This window comes from Chiloscyllium punctatum, chromosome 38, assembly GCF_047496795.1.
Source record: "Chiloscyllium punctatum isolate Juve2018m chromosome 38, sChiPun1.3, whole genome shotgun sequence".
Lineage (NCBI taxonomy): Eukaryota > Metazoa > Chordata > Chondrichthyes > Orectolobiformes > Hemiscylliidae > Chiloscyllium > Chiloscyllium punctatum.
In genome coordinates this window covers 55,184,579-55,202,934 of record NC_092776.1, presented here as the reverse complement: position 1 = coordinate 55,202,934, position 18,356 = coordinate 55,184,579, and the positions used below count along the sequence as shown (strand labels likewise).

General features: G+C 46.0%; 1 protein-coding gene across 1 annotated transcript in view; it reads left to right on the top strand.

The window, feature by feature from the left end:
- The first annotated feature begins 3,211 nt into the window (after positions 1 to 3,211).
- Positions 3,212 to 18,356, top strand: part of tmem26b (transmembrane protein 26b) — a 59,962-nt gene continuing 44,817 nt past the window's right edge. Inside the window, exon 1 of the mRNA XM_072557921.1 lies at positions 3,212 to 3,532. Within this exon, the coding sequence (XP_072414022.1) occupies positions 3,342 to 3,532 (191 nt within the window). The 5' untranslated portion in view covers positions 3,212 to 3,341. The remainder of the gene's footprint in view (positions 3,533 to 18,356) is intronic.

Here is an 18,356-nt window from a genome sequence, read left to right as displayed (position 1 = left end):
CTCTCAGGTAGAGATTCTAGAACGAGGGAGCATCATAGAATCATAGATTCCCTACAGTGTGGAAACAGGTCCTTGGCCCAACAAGTCCACACCAACCCTTCAAAGAGTACCCACCCAGATTAATGCACCTAACCTGCACATCCCTGGGCACTATGGGCAATTTAGCATGGCCATCTTAGATAAGAGTTGGCCATTTAGCAATGAGAAAAGATTGCTTCCCGTAAATGGTTGTAAATCTTTGGAAATCTTTTTCCAAAAGGGAAATGGATATCAATTGTTGAATATGTTCAAGGGTGGGATTGAGAGATTTTTGGTCTCTTAAGGGAATTGAACAATATTCTCGCTAAACTGCAATCCTTGAGTTCCAGGTGCAGGCTGTGCACAAATTGGCCTCTTTAAGTTGGTGCCTTTGTGATGTGAAAGAAATTCTAAAGAAATTAAACCAAATTGTTCCAGGGCAACAGCACATCTACCATCAATTGTTGTAAAAACTCATTTTATTCACAAAAGCCTTTTGGGGGAATAGACGCCATTGTCCTTACCTGGTCTGACCTACATGTGACCCTAAAAATCACAGCAATCTGGTCATTCTTAACAGCCTTCTCAAATGACTTCGAGAGCCACTCAGTTTTTAGAAATGGCATCAAATTTTGATTCGATTTACTACTGTCATGTGTGCCAAAGTACACTGAAAAGTGTTGTCTTACATGCTTTACAGGTAGATCGTACAAGTGCATCAGGGTAACAGAACAGAGTGCAGGATACAGTATTATAGCTGTCGAGAAGGTGCAGAGAGAGATCAACATGCACATTAAAGACGTCCATTCAAAAGTCCGATAACAGCGGCAAAGAAGCTGTTCTTGAACCTTTTCGTACGTGTATACAAACTTTTATATCTTCTGCCTGAAGGAAGAGGACGGAAAAGAGTATAACCGGGATGGGAGAGGTCTTTGGTTATGTAGGTTGCTTTCCTGAAGCAGAGGGAAGTGTAGATGGACTCAATGGGTTGGGAGGCTGGTTTGTGATGGTCTGGGCTGTGTTCAAGACTCATAGAAAAGTACAGCACAGAACAGGCCCTTCGGCCCACAATGTTATGCCAAGGATTAATCCTAATGTAAAATAAAATAACCTAACCTACATTCTCCTCAAGTCACTGCTGTCAATGTGCATGTCCAGCAGTCGCTTATATGTCCCTAATGACTCTGCTTCCACCAACACCACTGGCAATGCATTCCATGCGCTCACAACTCTCTGCATAAAGAACCTGACTCTGATGTCTCCTCTCTCCCTTCCTCCTAATATCTTAAAACTATGACCCCTTGTGACAGTCAATCCTGCCCTAGACAAAAGTCTCTGGCTATTGACTCTATCCATGCCTCTCATTTGCTTGCATACCTCAATCAGGTCACCTCTCTTTCTCCTTCTTTTCAGAGAGAAAGGTCCAAGCTCAGTCAACATCTCCTCAAACGACAGCCTTCCAGTCCAGGCAGCATCCTGGTAAAACTCCTGTGCACCCTCTCCAAAGCATCCACATCTTTCCTATAGTAGGGCGACCAGAACTGGACACTATTCCAAGTGTGGTCTCACCAGGGTTTTGTAGAGCTGCAGCAAAACCTCGCAGCTCTTAAACTCGATCCCCCTGTTAATGAAAGCCGAAACACCACATGCTTTCTTAACATCCCTATCCACTTGGGTAGCAACTTTGAGGGATCTATGCACTTGAATACCAAGATCCTGCTGCTCCTCCACATTGCCAAGAATCCTGTCTTTAATCCTTTATGCAGCATTCAAGTTTGACCTTCAAAAATGCATCACTTCACATTTATCCAGGTTGAACTCCACCTGCCATTTCTCAGCCCAGCTCTGCATACTGTCAATGTTGCGCTGCAGCCTGCAATAGCCCTTGATACTATCAACAGCACCTCCAACCTTTGTGTCATCGGTAAATTTACTAACCCACCTCTCAACCCACTCTCTGTCTCTGTCAGCCAACCAATTCTGAATCGAGACAGAATAGCCAAATCTCCCTGTATCCCATACCTCCTGACTTTATGAATGAGTCTACCATGGGGAACTTTATCAAATGCCTTGCTGAAGTCCAAATACACCACATCCACTGCTCAACCTTCATTAACCTGACTCATCACCTCCTGAAAGAACTCAATAAGATTTGTGAGGGATGACCTGTCCCTCACAAAGCCATACTGATTGCCTTTAAGTATGCTATGCTTTTCCAAACAGTCATAAATCCTATCACTTAGAAGTCTTTCCAAAACCTTGCTGATGACTTATGCAAGACTGCCAGGGATTTCCCTATTACCTTTCTTGAAAAGACGAACAACATTCGCCTCTGTCCAATCCTCCTGTATGACTCCTGTAGAGACTGAGGAAGCAAAGATCTTCATCAGCAGCTTAGCAACTTCCTCTCTCGCTTCCCGGAGCAGCCTAGGATAAAACTGGTCTGGCCCTGGGGACTTACCAATCTTAACGTTTGCCAAAATTTTCAGTCATCAATCTCCTCAATCTTGATTTGTTCAATCCTATCCCCCAACACCACAACGTTCTCATTCACAACAAGGTCACATTCCTTAGTGAAAACCGAAGCAAAAAATTAATGTAGGACTTCCCCTATCTGCTCAGACTCAATGCACAAATTCCCTATGCTATCCCTGACAAGCTGTACCTTCTCCCTGATCATTCTCCTATTCCTCAGTAAAATGTCTTTGGGTTCTCCCCAGTCCTTACCACCAAGCCATTTTTTGTGCCCGGACTCACTGTGGTTTCTTTCAGTCTTGGGCAGAGCAGTTGCCGTACCAAGCTGTGATGCATCCAGATAGGATGCCTTCTATGGTGCATCTTTAAAAATTGGTAAGAGCCATTGTGGAATTACTGAACTACCTTAGCATCCTGAGGAAGTTAGAGGCATTGCTGTGCTTTCTTGACTATAGTGTCAACAATTCATACGTCCCACGAAAGAATAAAACTAATATTAAAGTACAGTATATTAGTCAACTTAGTGACATCAGTAGTTCTCTGGTACTAGCGTATTTCATTTCCACTTCCATTGATGAATATACTATAATTGAGGACCCCCAAAGTAAAATAATTTTAAGTACTCTGGTCAGTCGGTTTTGCAGTTGATGACCTTTCTCTTTTTTTCTCTCCTTTGCAGTCTCCCGGGAGTGAGAAGGCTTAAACAGGAAGGGGCGAAGAAGAGGGCAGTGCTTCCAGAGGGGCAGGCTTGACCTCAAGACATTAAACTCTCTCCCCTGTTTGCGGCGAGCTCGAGTCTCCAGACCGAGAGAGGAAGCTTTTAGGATCAGGCTGCAGGGGAGAACACCATGGTTCTGACTGTCTATCTGAGCGCAGTTGTCCCTCGACTGATTTTTGTGCTGCACACCGTGTTAGCGGTTTGGAGAGTGACTTTAGTGAAGAATGATCCCATATACTGGCTGCTGCTGCTTTTGATCTTGTTGACACTCGTCGAGATGACCGTCACTCTAACCATTCAGAAAGGGAAAGATTACAGCGGGTAAGGACAACTCCTGATGAATTGATCCATTTATATATAAATAAAAAAAAGAAACTGATTAAATTGCGAAGAAAAACCTGTTTTTGCATTTGCTTAATTGTTTATAAATCATTGCAATTATACAGATCCCTGTTATTATACAGGTTATTTACTGTTGTAGACTAGCCCAGTGCAAACTGCAGCCAACACTAACGGTTGCTATCCCAGACCGCCAAAAGGGAACGCTTAACCTCGACAAACAAGTCACACCAAAAAACCTCAGTGGCGATTCCTACCTTGCAGCTTTTAAATTGGCCTTCCAAAATTTATCTGAGGGAAAATCCTGTCGTTTGGGTTAAAAATTCCTCTCCCCCCCCCCCCCCCCCCCCGCCTTTCACCAATTTAAGGCGATGTCTGTAAAGGGCTAAAAGAATGGATCTCAGTAGTGGAGTGTATCCCAAAGTTACATGTTTTAAACAACTAATTTCTAATGGACACGTTGCAGTTGAAGCTGCCAGAAGAGATTCGATGTGACCCTGAGAAAACCCAGCCGGCAGCTGTGGTGAGATGGATCGACATTGATGAGAAAACTCAGCTCAAACATTCTCCAGGCCATCAAGGGTTAAATTCTGAGGACCGAGTTGCGTAAACTTTGGTTTGTGTGCCCTGGAGTTCAGAAAGTTGGGCTGTGGATTTCTTAAGATTATACACGAAACGGTAGAGAATACATGGGGAAGCTATTACCTCTGGTGGTAGACTCGGGGACCAAAGGATATCTCAGATTGACCAGGCAGAAAGCTGGACAAATAAGTTGTGGAAATCTGGCACCCTCTCCCCAAAAATGCTGCATCAACCAAAGTTTGCAAAACTGTGATGAACAGACTTTTCTTATGGGTAAGAGGACACGAAATAAGGGCAGGTAAATGGCTGCATTCAATCAGGTAACACTGGCTTGATGGAAACGTTCCTTGAAAATTGAGTCTCAGGTAGATAGGATAGTGGAGGTGTTTGAAATGCTTTCCTTTATTAGTCAGAGCATTGAGTACAGGAGTTGGGAGGTCATGTTGCGGCTGTACAAGACATTGGTTAGGCCACTTTTGAAATATTGTGTGGAATTCTGGTTTGCCTCCCATCCAAAGTTGTGAAACTTGAAAGAATTCAGGAAAGATTTACAAGGATGTTGCCAGGATTGGAGGATTTGAGCTCAGGGAGAGGCTGAATAGGCTGGGGCTGTTTTCCCTGGAGAGTCGGAGGCTGAGGGGTGACCTTATAGAGGTTTGTAAAATCAAGATGGATGTGGATAGGATAAATAGACAAGGTCTTTTTCCTGGGGTGGGGTATTCCAGAACTAGAGGGCATAGGTTTAGCGAGAGAGGGGAAAGGTTTAAAACGGACCTAAGGGGCAACTTTTTCACACAGGATGGTACGTGTATGGAATGAGCTGCCAGAGGAAGTGATGGAGGCTGGTACAATCGCAACATTTAAAAGGTTTCTGGATGGGTATGTGTATACAAAGGGTTTAGAGGGACATGGGCCAAGTGCTGACAAATGGGACTAGCTTAGGTTAGGATATCTGGTCAGCATGGATGAGTTGGACAGAAGGGTCTGCTTTCATGCTGTACATCTCTGTGACTCTATGACTTTATGACTGTGTGGCTTACCCCTATGTTCCATTGGTTGTGTTTCTCCCTTGAGTTCCAATTGTTCATGCAAATCTCTCACCTTCAAATATGCAAGATAAAGTTAATAATGCAATCAAATTGGGTAAAATATGAACTTAAAATGACTACCAGAAACTTGTGGGGATGGAACTGGGTTTTGCCAGTTCTGTGGAGCAAGAGTTGTAATGAGTCAGCAGCCTCTGTTATACAACCTTGAACTGATACTTCTGTGATCCAATTCTTCACTATGGACAACAGTCAATTTCATTCCTTTTGTGGTTAAAAATGATGAGCAGTTGGCATGGTTACTCATGACATAATGATGAAATATACCGACTGGCTGAAACGAATTGGATGAAAAGATGGGTTTATTAAGGCAACTTGAGCTACAGCATTTGGGTGATAATGTAATTCAAAACTGTCAAAAGTAAAGTCAGGTATTTTTCTAAGCAGCAGCAGGAAGTTCTATTCTCTTGAAAGGATGTACCTCCATCCTGTTGTAAAATTACAACATTATTTTGAAAACATGGAGAAAAGTCAAGATACAATTCTTTGTGAAGTATATTTTGAAGGGTTTTTCCGGTTTGATATGCATAATGGCAGGATATCCACATAAGAAATCGATATAAGGATGAGAACACAAGCCAGGCTTATCTAGTTAAGCAATTGATAGACCGAAGTTGTCTAATATGCTTCTCACTAGTTATGTAAAAACAATGACTGCAGATGCTGGAAACCAGATTCTGGATTAGTTCATCCCCTCCCCCACTCACCTATTGTACTCTATGCTACTTTCTCCCCACCCCCACCCTCCTCTCACTTATCTCTCCACGCTTCAGGCTCTCTGCCTGTATTCCTGATGAAGGGCTTTTGCCCGAAACGTCGATTTTACTGCTTCTTGGATGCTGCCTGAACTGCTGTGCTCTCCCAGCGCCACTAGTCCAGATTCTCACTAGTTATGTCAATGTATTAGAAATCCAGATATAATGAACTGCATTTAGAATTTACAAATAGAAAAAAATAGCATGGTTACTGCCATTGGGCATGTGATCTCAATACTCATATTTGCAACAGAGTGTGAACTTGAATGTTTTTATAGATTAGCTGAAAAAATGGTAAGAGGAGAAACAATGTCCTTGTGGTTTTTTCATCTTTGTGTTTTATTTTCTTGGTTACTGAACAGTGGGAGTTGTTTGTCAAGTAAATACACATTGTGATGCACTTTTAGTTATGATTGGTAAGTGTGTGTGAAGTGTTTTTCTTAAGTAAACTAGATGAAATTGGCACCATAGAAGAGACCACATCTTACATACTGCTTGCCTCACTTAAAGAAGGACATAAAAGGAGGCCATTCCTAGGTTTACTAGATCGAGACGTGGAATGAGTATATTGTTTCTGATGGGGTTTAGAAGTGTGAGGGATGACTTGATTGAAGGCTGTTAGATCCTATGGGAGTTGATTTGCCCAGTTGACTGCATAATTGGTTTGCTAAGCAGAATAATGATCAACAGCACAGGATCTGTTTCTGTATTGGCTGAGGTCACCATGTAGGTCCCACCTTCTTAACATCACCCCTCACCTGAGGCATAGTGACCCTCAGGTGAAAGCGCCACTAGTCATCTCTGTGTAGTGAGAGAGCAGCCCGACGGTTCTCCGAGGCTACGCTGAATTTTTTTGAAAAGGTGGATGTAAAGAGGATATTTCCTCCTGTGGGGGAGATCAGGAGTAGGGAACACTGAAATAAAATTAATGTTGCTCTTTTAGAATAGAGATAAGGGGGAATTTGGAATTTTTGTTCTTAGGGTTTTGTGATATGGTCACTTTTTATCTCAGAAGGTGGTGGAGGCAGGGACACTGGATATTGTAAAGACAGAGACAAATAGATTGTTGTTAGGGAGGAGATTCAGTGTTTATCAGAGTGGATGGGAATGTTTGTATGTTCATGTGCACTTCCAGAGTGGGGCATTGGGAGCAGAAGGAATAGGGAGTTGGGAGGGAAGCAGTAGGGAATTGGGACGAGAGGGACCAGGGAATTGGAAGGAGAGGGAGTGGGGAATTGGGAGAAGGGAATTGGGAGAAGGAGCAGGGTATTAGGAGAGAGGGAATGGGAAATTAGGAGCAAAGAGAGTGGTGACTTGGGTCCAAAGGAATGGGACATTGGAAGCAGGCTTACCAGATCCTACCCACAAATAATGAAGACAAAAGTCAAATCTCTGCCTGATGATTGCTGGAAGTTACTGTACTGTTCCTATGGGTCAGAATTTCCCACTCTGGTCTTTGAAAATGAGAGAGCTTAAATTTTAAAAATCAAGCACATACATTTTGCAAAGAATATACAAGATCATAAAACAAAATCATTTATAGCCTTTTCTTTATAATCAATTGTCCTTTTCTATCTCCAATTTCTGAAGTAGTAAGGTCTCAAATTGAAGAATGAAGCAATTCTTTTTGAATGATGATGAGATAATGTTTTTTACAGGCTATCTCAAGAAGATTAAACTGTTTCCTCTATCCTTTTACTTGTTCAAAGCTGTTGAGATAGAGAGGTTGCCAATTGAACATTTCACAGCTGAGATTGCTAAATATTGTTGGGTCAGGGTTTTTTAAGAGTGTGGGACAAGACAAGTGATGGAATGAAGCTACAGATTCACCGTGATCTAAGTGAATGACAAAACAGGTTCAACCAGCTGAATGGCTTCTCCGTGTTCCAATGAGCAGCACTAACCAGTTACTTCGCTGCGATTTTTTGATTACCCATGATTTAAACAACCTTTAAAAAAAACTCTGAAGAGATTGATTGAGACTGCCTGGATTTGGAGCACACCAGTATATTTGGTAGATACCTTCCACCTTGGCTTCAGACTGACCAACAAATACATCCATAATAAGTCTGTCTGCAGCATTTACATTGGATCCCTGGAAATCTGCGAGGTACTTCAGAGATGCCTTCACAACCCATGCTTTGACAAGGGGAGTCTTTTCAATTTGGGTATTCGGATGCCATTATCTGCAATTGGTAAAGCAGCTTTGAGATGTTGCAAGTTGAAGGAGTAGATATTTATTTCCAAGTTCTCCACCTCCACTCCTTTTCCACAGCAAAACCTGATGCAAAATATTCATTTAAAATCTCTCTTTTCTCCTGAGATTCAACACAAAGACAACCTCTTTCAACTATTAAGGGTCCCTACTCTCGCTGTCTTGCTGTTAATGTAATTGGAGAATCTCTTTGGATTATCCTTAACCTTGTTTGCCAAGGCTATCTCATATTCCGTCTTTGCCTTCCTGATATCCCTCTGAAAAATATCGACCCTTACTGATGACAGTCTGTATGTCAGCAAGTTGAGGATCTATTTGCAGGTAGGGAGCAGAGCCCCAGGTTTCGGAGTTTGGAGATGAGGTTTGTTGGAATTATGGTGTTGAAGTCAGAGCCAAAGTCAATAAATAGGAGCCTGATGTAGGTGTCCTTGTTATCCAGATCTTTCAGGGATGAGTGTAGGGCCAGGGAGATGGCATCTACCATGGACCAATTGTGATGGTAGGCAAATTGTAGCAGATCAAGGCTGGAGTTGATAAGTGCCATTACTAACCTCTTGAAGCTCTCCATAATGATGGATGTCAGAGCCACTAGTTGGTAGTCATTAAGGCACGTTGCTTGATTTTTCTTTGACACTTTTTGAAGCAAGTGGGAACTTCACATTGTAGTAAGGTGAGGTTAAAGATGTCTGCAAATACTCCAGACCCAAATCAACATAGTGAACTTCAACTTCTTTCCATAATGTCCAAGCAACTAATTCATTTGTATCCAACTACTACAAAGAATTCCACATGGACTGGAGCGCGGTTTAGGAAAATAGCTTCCCACCATTAAGATGTTTTCCCTGGAGCATCGGAAGCTGAGGGGTGACCTTTAGATTAGATTACAGTGTGGAAACAGGCCCTTCGGCCCAACAAGTCCACACCGACCCGCAACCCACCCATACCCCTACATTTACCCCTTACCTAACACTACGGGAAATTTAGCATGGTCAATTCACCTGACCTGCACATCTTTGGACTGTGGGAGGAAACCGGAGCACCCGGAGGAAACCCACGCAGACACGGGGAGAACGTGCAAACTCTACACAGTCAGTCGCCTGAGGCAGGAATTGAACCCAGGTCTCTGGCGCTGTGAGGCAGCAGTGCTAACCACTGTGCCACCATGCCGCTCACCTTAGAGAGGTTTACAAAATTATGAGGGGCATGGATAGGATAAATAGACAAAGTCTTTTCCCTGGGATCGGGGAGTCCAGAACTAGAGGGCATAGGTTTAGGGTGAGAGGGGAAAGATATAAAAGAGACCTAAGGGCAACTTTTTCATGCAGAGGGTGGTACGTGTATGGAATGAGCTGCCAGAGGATGTGGTGGAGGCTGGTACAATTGCAACATTTAAAAGGCATCTGGATGGGTATATGAAATAAGTCAAGAAATAATGGGAACTTACAAGAAGGTAATACAACAATAGTGGGTGATTTTAACCCTTGTATACATTGGACTTCTCCGCTCAATAAAGAAAGTCTTCAAGCTGAGTACCTACAAAATACTGGAGGCAGCTTATTAAGGCAGTACATAGTGGAATCAACCAGGAACAAAAGGTAAATTATAATGAGACAGGATTAATTATCACAAAGCAATAATTCCTTAAGGGAAGACCAATTATTACAGATTTCACCTTCAATTTGAGGGTGAGAAACCTGGGTCTGAAACTAGAGTTTTAAATGTAAGTAAGGGCAATTATAGTGGTGTAAAAACTTTAGATTAGTTAAAGTAGATCGGAACGATAGATTAAAAAGTAAGATTGTCGCTAAAGTTGACAGGCATTTAAGGATGTATTTCATAAATGTGAACAACATACACTGCATTTAGAATGAAAGCCTATGAGAATGATGCATTTGATTTTAACCAAAGAAATTGAGGATGGAGAAACTGTATATAAAGCTGTGAAGATTAATGGTATGCCAGAAGATTGGGAAAATGTTAAAAATTATCAAAAGGTGAATAGAAAAGCAGTAAGGGAGAAATAAGAAAATGAGAATAAACTTGTTGAAATAGCAAAACAAACAATAAGAGTATATTCAAGCATATATAAGGAAAAGAGTTGCAATAAACATTCAAGAGCACCTGGACAGATATATGAATAGGAAGGGAATAGAGGGATATGGATCCTGTAAGTAAAGACAGTTTTAATATGGAAGGGCAAAATGTGTTGGCGCAGGTTTGGAGGGAAGAAGGGCCTGTTCCTGTGCTGTATTGTTCTTTGTTCTTTTGTTCTAAACATTCGTCTCTTAGAAGACTGCACTGGGAAATTAATAACAGCAAAGAAATAACAGATACTTGGAACAAATATTTTATATTTCTCCTCATGGCAGAAGATACAGAAAATATCCCAATAATTTTAGAAAACCAAGGGTGGTTATGGTCGGGGATTTTAACTTTCCAAAACTAGACTGGGACTGATATAGTGTTAAGGGTTTAGATGGAGAGGAATTAGTGTGTACAAGAACATTTTCTGATTCAGTATGTGGATGTACCGATTAGAGAAAGCAAAACTCTTGGAAAATAAGGCAGGTCAGGTGACTGAGGTGTCAGTGGGGGAGCACTTTGGGACCAGCGACTATAATTTTATTAGTTTTAAATAGTGATGGAAAAGGATAGCCAACTTCTAAAGTTGAAGTTCTAAATTGGAGGAAGGCTAATTTTGACAGTATTAGGCAAGAACTGATTCCGTGCGGATGTTCGCAGATAAAGGAATGGCTGGAAAGTGGGAAACCTTCAAAAATGAGATAATGAGAGCCTAGAGACAGTATATTCCTGTTAGCGTGAAAAGAAGGGCTGGTAGGTGTAGGGAATGCTGGATGACTAGAGAAATTGAAGGTTTGGTTAAGAAAAGAAGGAAACACATGTCAGCTATAGACAGCAGAGATCAAGTGAATCCTTAGAGGAGTATAAAAGCAGTAGGAGTATACATAAGAGGGCAAACAGGAGGGCAAAAAAGGGACTTGAGATAGCTTGGCTAATAGGGTTAAAGAGAATCCAAAGGTATTTTATAAACACGTTAAGGACAAAAGGGTAACTAGGGAGAAAATAGGGCCCCTCAAAGATCAGCAAGCAGCCACAAGAGATGGGGAGATACTAAATGAGTATTTTGCATTAGTGTTTACTGTTGAGAAGGACATTGAAGATACAGAACGTTGGGAAATAGATGATGACATCTTGAAAAATGTCTATATTATAGAGGAGGTGGTGCTAGATGTCTAAAAATGTATACAGGTGGATAAAACCCCCATGTGTGATTAGGTGCACCCTAGAACTCTGTGTGGAGCTCGGGGAGTGATTGCTGGGTCCCTTGCTGAGCTAGAGGTGAGGTGTCAGAAGACTGGAGGTTGGCCAACGTATTGCCGCTATTTAAGAAAGATAGTAAGGAAAAGCCAGAGAACTATAGACTGATGAGCCTGGCATCAGTGATAGGCACACTGTTAGAGGGAAACCTGAGGGATAGGATTTACATGTTTTTGGAAAAGCAAAGACTGATTAGGCTTTATGCATGGGAAATCACGACTCACGAACTTGATTGAGTTTTTTGAAGAAGTAACGAAGAACATTAATGAGGGCAGAGCGGTGAACGTGACCTATATAAACTTTATTAAGGCGTTTGACAAGGTTCCCCATGGGAGACTGGTTAGCAAGGTTTGATCTCATGGAATATAGGGAGAACTGTTAAGTTCTTTTTATTAAGATTCTTACACACTTGATGCAACTGCAATACGCCAACTTCTCTGAATAATAGCCAAAAATTTCTGAAGCAAGTACAAGTTATGGAGGAACTCTTAACTTTTTTTTATTTCAAAAATATACTTTATTCATAAAATATTTTGATGATCTGTACAATTGGTCATGTTATATATCCGTAAACATTCCATTTCTTGGTATACAGAGACAGAGTAATCATTCATATATACAGGTCTATACGATTGTCTTTACCTCGTTGATTTTAACCCTACTGCAAATCCTCTTGCAAGGATGCCTGCCTTGAAGAAGTTTTCCTCCTCTCTCTACAAGAATCTCAGGGAGTCCCTCTCCCACTGCAACTCTCAGGTCACCTCCTCTGCCCTGAAGCTCTTCAACCCTGTCGTGAAACAAACTCGCTACCACAGCCACATTTGCTTCCTCAGTGCCTGCCTCCGTAACCAACTCATCCCACACAGACTCCGGACCACCTTTGAACCAGCAGAGTTCGGATCAGAACAGGACAAACAGTACAAACTACAGATTCAAAAACAGCAGCAACGGTTCTCCTTCAAGATCCTCCGCTCCACGCTTGCAGCAATGCGCCGGCACCTAACCTCTCTACAGTCAGCCCTGCCTCAGCTGAGGGCCACACTCTCTCAGAATTGCAAAGGACCCACTCTGTACTATATCCTCAGGAGAATTCATACTCTCAACAAACAGTATTTCAATTCCATCTCAAACATCAAAAACTGTAAGTACAACAAACTTTTATCTACCCACCTCCATAACCAGCGCTCCTCCAACATTCCAGAAGATTCCCCTGGCCTCACAATCTACTCAGACGCCATTAGCCATGCGGCTGATGCAGCTGCCACCCCCACGCTGATTGATGATGTCACGTCCACCCCCATCATGGCCACTCCCACAACCACTTCCACCCTTACAATTCCTCATGCATCACATGTGACATCACTTCCGCCCTTCACATCATCGCTAATGTCACATACGCAGTGACTTTCGCCACCCCTACTGCCGTTGTCACCATCACTTCCGCCCCCACCAGCGCTACTCACCTGCATTCTGCTGACATGCCCCCCACAGACCCCACTGTCACTATCCCCACCCCCTCAGAACCCCAAGGGGAACACTACCCCTGCTCATGACTCCACCCCCATTCCCCCCACCATCACACCCACTCCAGTTACAGGTTCCGCCCCCACTCCCAGCTCTACACCCACACCAGATCCCAGCTCCCAGCCCTGCCGAGTTTTCACCATCCCCCCAGACCTCTCCTTCACTGAGGACGAACGATCAGTCCTCAGCAAAGACTCACCTTCATCCCCTCCGTCCACGCATCAATGAATTTAATACATGCCGTGCCGTTGAACAATTCTTCCGTCGCCTCCGCCTCCGAGCTTACTTTCACAATCAGGACTCCAGCCCACCTTCCGAGGACCCCTTTGCCCACCTCCAACACACTGCATCCACCTGGACACCCCGCGCTGGCCTATTACCTGCCCTCGACCTCTTCATTTCCAACTGCCACCGGGACATTAACCGCCTCAACCTGTCGTCCCCCCTTCCCCACTCCAACCTCTCACCCTCACAGCGTGCAGCCCTCCAATTCCTCTGCACCAATCCCAACCTCACCATCAAGCCAGCGGATAAAGGGGACACAATGGTAGTCTGGCGCACTGACCTCTACACTGCTGAAGCCAAACGCCAACTCGAGGACACCTCTTCCTACTGCCCCCTCGACCATGACGCCAGCCCCCATCACCAAACCATCATCTCCCAGACCATACAGAACCTCATCACCTCAGGAGATCTCCCACCCACAGCTTCCAACCTCATAGTCCGGGAACCCTGCACTGCCCGGTTCTACCTCCTTCCCAAGATCCACAAACCTGACCACCCAGGCCGACCCATTGTCTCAGCATGCTCCTGCCCCACTGAACTCATCTCTACCTACCTTGACACTGTCCTATCCCCCCAGTCCAGGAACTCCCCACATACGTTCGAGACACCACCCACGCCTCCACCTCCTCCAAGACTTCCGTTTCCCCGGCCCCCCAACGCCTCATCTTCACCATGGATATCCAATCCCTCTACACCTCCATCTGCCATGACCAGGGCCTCCAAGCCCTCCATTTTTTTTCCTCTCCAGACGTCCCCAACAGTACCCTTCCACCAATACTCTCATTCGTTTGGCCGAACTGGTCCTCACCCTTAACAATTTCTCCTTTGAATCCTCCCACTTCCTCCAGACCAAAGGGGTAGCCATGGGCACCCATATGGGCCCCAGCTATGCCTGTCTCTTTGTTGGCTACGTAGAGCAGTTGATCTTCCGTAATTACACCGGCACCACTCCCCACCTCTTCCTCCGCTACATTGATGACTGCATTGCCGCCACCTCGTGCTCCCGCAAGGAGGTTGAGCAATTCATCAACTTCACCAACACATTCCACCCTGACCTTAAATTTACCTGGACCATCTCTGACACCTCCCTCCCCTTCCTGGACCTCTCCATCTCCATTAATGACGACCGACTTGACACTGACATTTTTTACAAACCCACCGACTCCCACAGCTACCTGGATTACACCTCTTCCCACCCTACCTCTTGCAAAAATGCCATCCTCTATTCCCAATTTCTCCGCCTCCGCCGGATCTGCTCCCAGGAGGACCAGTTCCACCACAGAACACACCAGATTGGCCTCCTTCTTTAGAGACCGCAATTTCCCTTCCCACGTGGTTAAAGATGCCCTCCAATGCATCTTGTCCACATCCCGCACTTCCGCCCTCAGACCCCACCCCTCCAACCGTAACAAGGACAGAACGCCCCTGGTGCGCACCTTCCACCCTTCCAACCTTCGCTTAAACCAAATCATCCGCCGACATTTCTGCCACCTCCAAACAGACCCCACCACCAGGAATATATTTCCCTCCCCACCCCTTTCCGCCTTCCGCAAAGACTGTTCCCTCCATGACTACCTGGTCAGGTGCACACCCCCCTACAACCCACCCTCCCATCCTGGCACTTTCCCCTGCCACTGCAGGAACTGTAAAACCTGCGCCCACACCTCCTCCCTCACCTCTATCCAAGGTCCTAAAGGAGCCTTCCACATCCATCAAAGTTTTACTTGCACATCCACTAATATCATTTATTGTATCCGTTGCTCCCGATGCGGTGTCCTCTACATTGGGGAGACTGGGCGCCTCCTAGGAGAGTGCTTTAAGGAACATCTCCAGGACACCCGCACCAATCAACCACACCGCCCCGTGGCCCAACATTTCAACTCCCCCTCCCACTCTGCCGAGGACATGGACGTCCTGGGCCTCCTTCACCGCTGCCCCCTCACCACTAGACGCCTGGAGGAAGAACGCCTCATCTTCCGCCTCGGAACACTTCAACCCCAGGGCATCAATGTGGGCTTCAACAGTTTCCTCATTTCCCCTTCCCCCACCTCACCCTAGTTCCAAACTTCCAGCTCAGCACTGTCCCTATGACTTGTCCGGCCTTGTCCTACCTGCCTATCTCCTTTTCCATCTATCCACTTCACCCTCTCCTCCCTGACCTATCACCTTCATCCCCTCCACCACTCACCCATTGTACTCTATGCTACTTTCTCCCCACCCCCACCCTCCTCTAGCTTATCTCTCCACGCTTCAGGCTCACTGCCTTTATTCCTGATGAGGGGCTTTTGCCCGAAATGTCTTATTTCGAAGCTCCTTGGATGCTGCCTGAACTGCTGTGCTCTTCCAGCACCACTAATCCAGGTCTGTACGATTACATATTTAGCTGAGGCGTCAGCAGAGCCCAAATGACTGCGTGGGCCCCCTGTTCTTCTTTAGGCAGGCAGACGTTACACGGTGGTCTTTCCCCATCGCGCCTTTGCGGCAGCTGCCCCAAGCTTCAGCGCGTCCCTCAACACGTAGTCCTGGACCTTGGAATGTGCCAGGCTGCTACACTCAGTCGGGGTCAACTCCTTCAGCTGGAAGATCAACAGGTTTCGGACCACCCAGAGAGTGTCCTTCACCGAATTGATGATCCTCCAGGTACAGTTGATGTTCGTCTCGGTGTGCGTCCCAGGGAACAGACTGTAGAGCACGGACTCCCACGTCACGGCGCTGCTCGGGACGAACCTTGACAAACACCACTGCATTCCTCTCCAGACTTCTTCTGCGTAGACACATTCCAGAAGTAGGTGTATGACAGTCTCGTCCCCCCTGCAGCCGCTTCGAGGGCAGCATGCAGTGCGACTGAGAGTCTGGGTGTGCATAAAGGATCTCACTGGCAGAGCCCTTCTCACCACCAGCCAAGCCATGTCTTGGTGCTTGTTGGAAAGTTCTGGCGATGAGGCATTCTGCCAAATGGCTTTGACAGTCTGCTCAGGGAACCGCTCGATAGGATCCGCCCTCTCCTTTTCCCGGAGGGTCTCAAGGACACTACGTGCTGACCACTTCCTGATGGACTTGTGGTCAAAGGTGTTTTTCCTCATAAATTTCTCCACGAAGGACAGGTGATACGGAACGGTCCAATTACTCGGAGCGTTCCGCAGCAGCGAGGCCAGGCCCATCCTTCGCAACACCGGGGACAGGTAGAACCTCAGTACGTAGTGACACTTGGTGTTTGCGTACCGGGGATCCACGCACAGCTTGATGCAGCCACACACAGAGGTGGCCATCATGATGAGGTAGCATTGGGTGTGTTTTTCCCCCGTTGCCCAGATCTTTATACATCAAGTCCCTTCAGACCTGGCCCATCTTTGACCTCCATATGAATTGAACGATGGCCTGGGTGACTGCAGCAGCACAGGTTCTGGGAATAGGCCACGTATAATAGCAATGACAGTGCCTCACACCTGATGACCAGGTTTTTTCCTGCAGTGGAGAGCGACCGTAGCTTCATCTGCCCAGTGTCTGCCTCACTTTGCTGATACGCTCCTCCCAGCGCCCCCCGAACCAAATACCCAGCACCTTCAGGTGGTTGGTCCTGACGGTGAAGGGGATCGAGTATTGGTCGGCCCAGTTCCCGAAGAGCATGCGTCTTGCCTCTGTTTACCTTGGCCCCCAAGGCCCATTCGAACTGGTCACATATGCACATGAGTCTGCGCACGGACAGTGGATCCGAGCAGAAAACGGTGACATCATCCATGTACAGGGAGGCCTTGACCTGCAGGCCCCCGCTGCCAGGAATAGTCACCCCTCTCAGGCTCGCATCCTTCCTGATGGACTCGGCAAATGGCTCTATGCAGCACACAAACAAGGCAGGAGAGAGAGGGCAGCCCTTCCTGACTCCAGATCTGACTGGGAAGCTATCTGATTCCCACCCATTGACTGAGACTGCACTGACAATGTTGGTGTAGAGCAGTCTGATCCAATTGCAGATTCCATCCCCAAAGCCCATTTTGGAGAGAACATCTCTCATATACCTGTGTGATATCCTGTCAAAGGCTTTTTCCTGGTCCAGGCTGATCAAACAGGTGTCCAACCCTCTGTCCTGCACGTAGGCGATCGTATCCCTGAGGAGTGCGAGACTCTCAGTGATCTTCCTGCCCGGTACAGCACAGGTTTGGTCAGGGTGAATCACCGACCCCAGAGCAGACCTGACCCGGTTGGAGATTACCTTTGACAGAATTTTGTAATCCGCATTCAACAGTGAGATTGTTCTCCAATTTTTGAGTTCCTCCCTCTCCCCCTTCTGCTTGTAGATGAGGGTGATGATGCCTTTCCTCATGGATTCACTCATGGTACCTGCCCGAAGCATACTGACATACACCTCCAGCAGGTCCTGGCCAATCAAGTCCCACAGAGTGGAATAAATCTCGACCGGTAAGCCGTCGCTTCTGGGAGTTTTATTCTTTTTGAAGGACTCGAGGGCCTTGGTCAGCTCGTCCAGAGATAGCGGCTGGTCCAGCCTCTCCCGTGTTCTGTCATCTAAGACCTCCGTGAGTGAGGACAGGAACGACTGGGAGGCCGCGCTGTCAGTCAGCTTCATGTCATACAGACTGGCATAGAAGGACTTACTAATCCTCATGACGTCAGCCTGAGGTGACGTTATCGAACCATCTTCTTCCTTCAGACTGCTGAGCACGGAGCTCTTTTTGTGCACCTTCTGGAAGAAACGTGAGCACGTCTCGTCCTGCTCCACTGAGCGGACCCTGGACCGGAAGATTATCTTGGAGGCCTCCAAGGCAAAGAGCGAGGCTTGCTGGCCCTTCACCTCCTTGAGGTCCTCCGTGACATCGACCCCTATCGTCTGCAGCAGGAGCAGGTTCTGCATACTTTCCTGGAGCTGGGTCAGTTTTCCCCACCTCTCTCTCACCTCCTGAACACCTTTGAGGATAAAGAACCTCTTGATGTTCCCTTTTACTGTTTCCCACCAGTCTGCTGGGGACTCAAAGAGGGGCTTCACG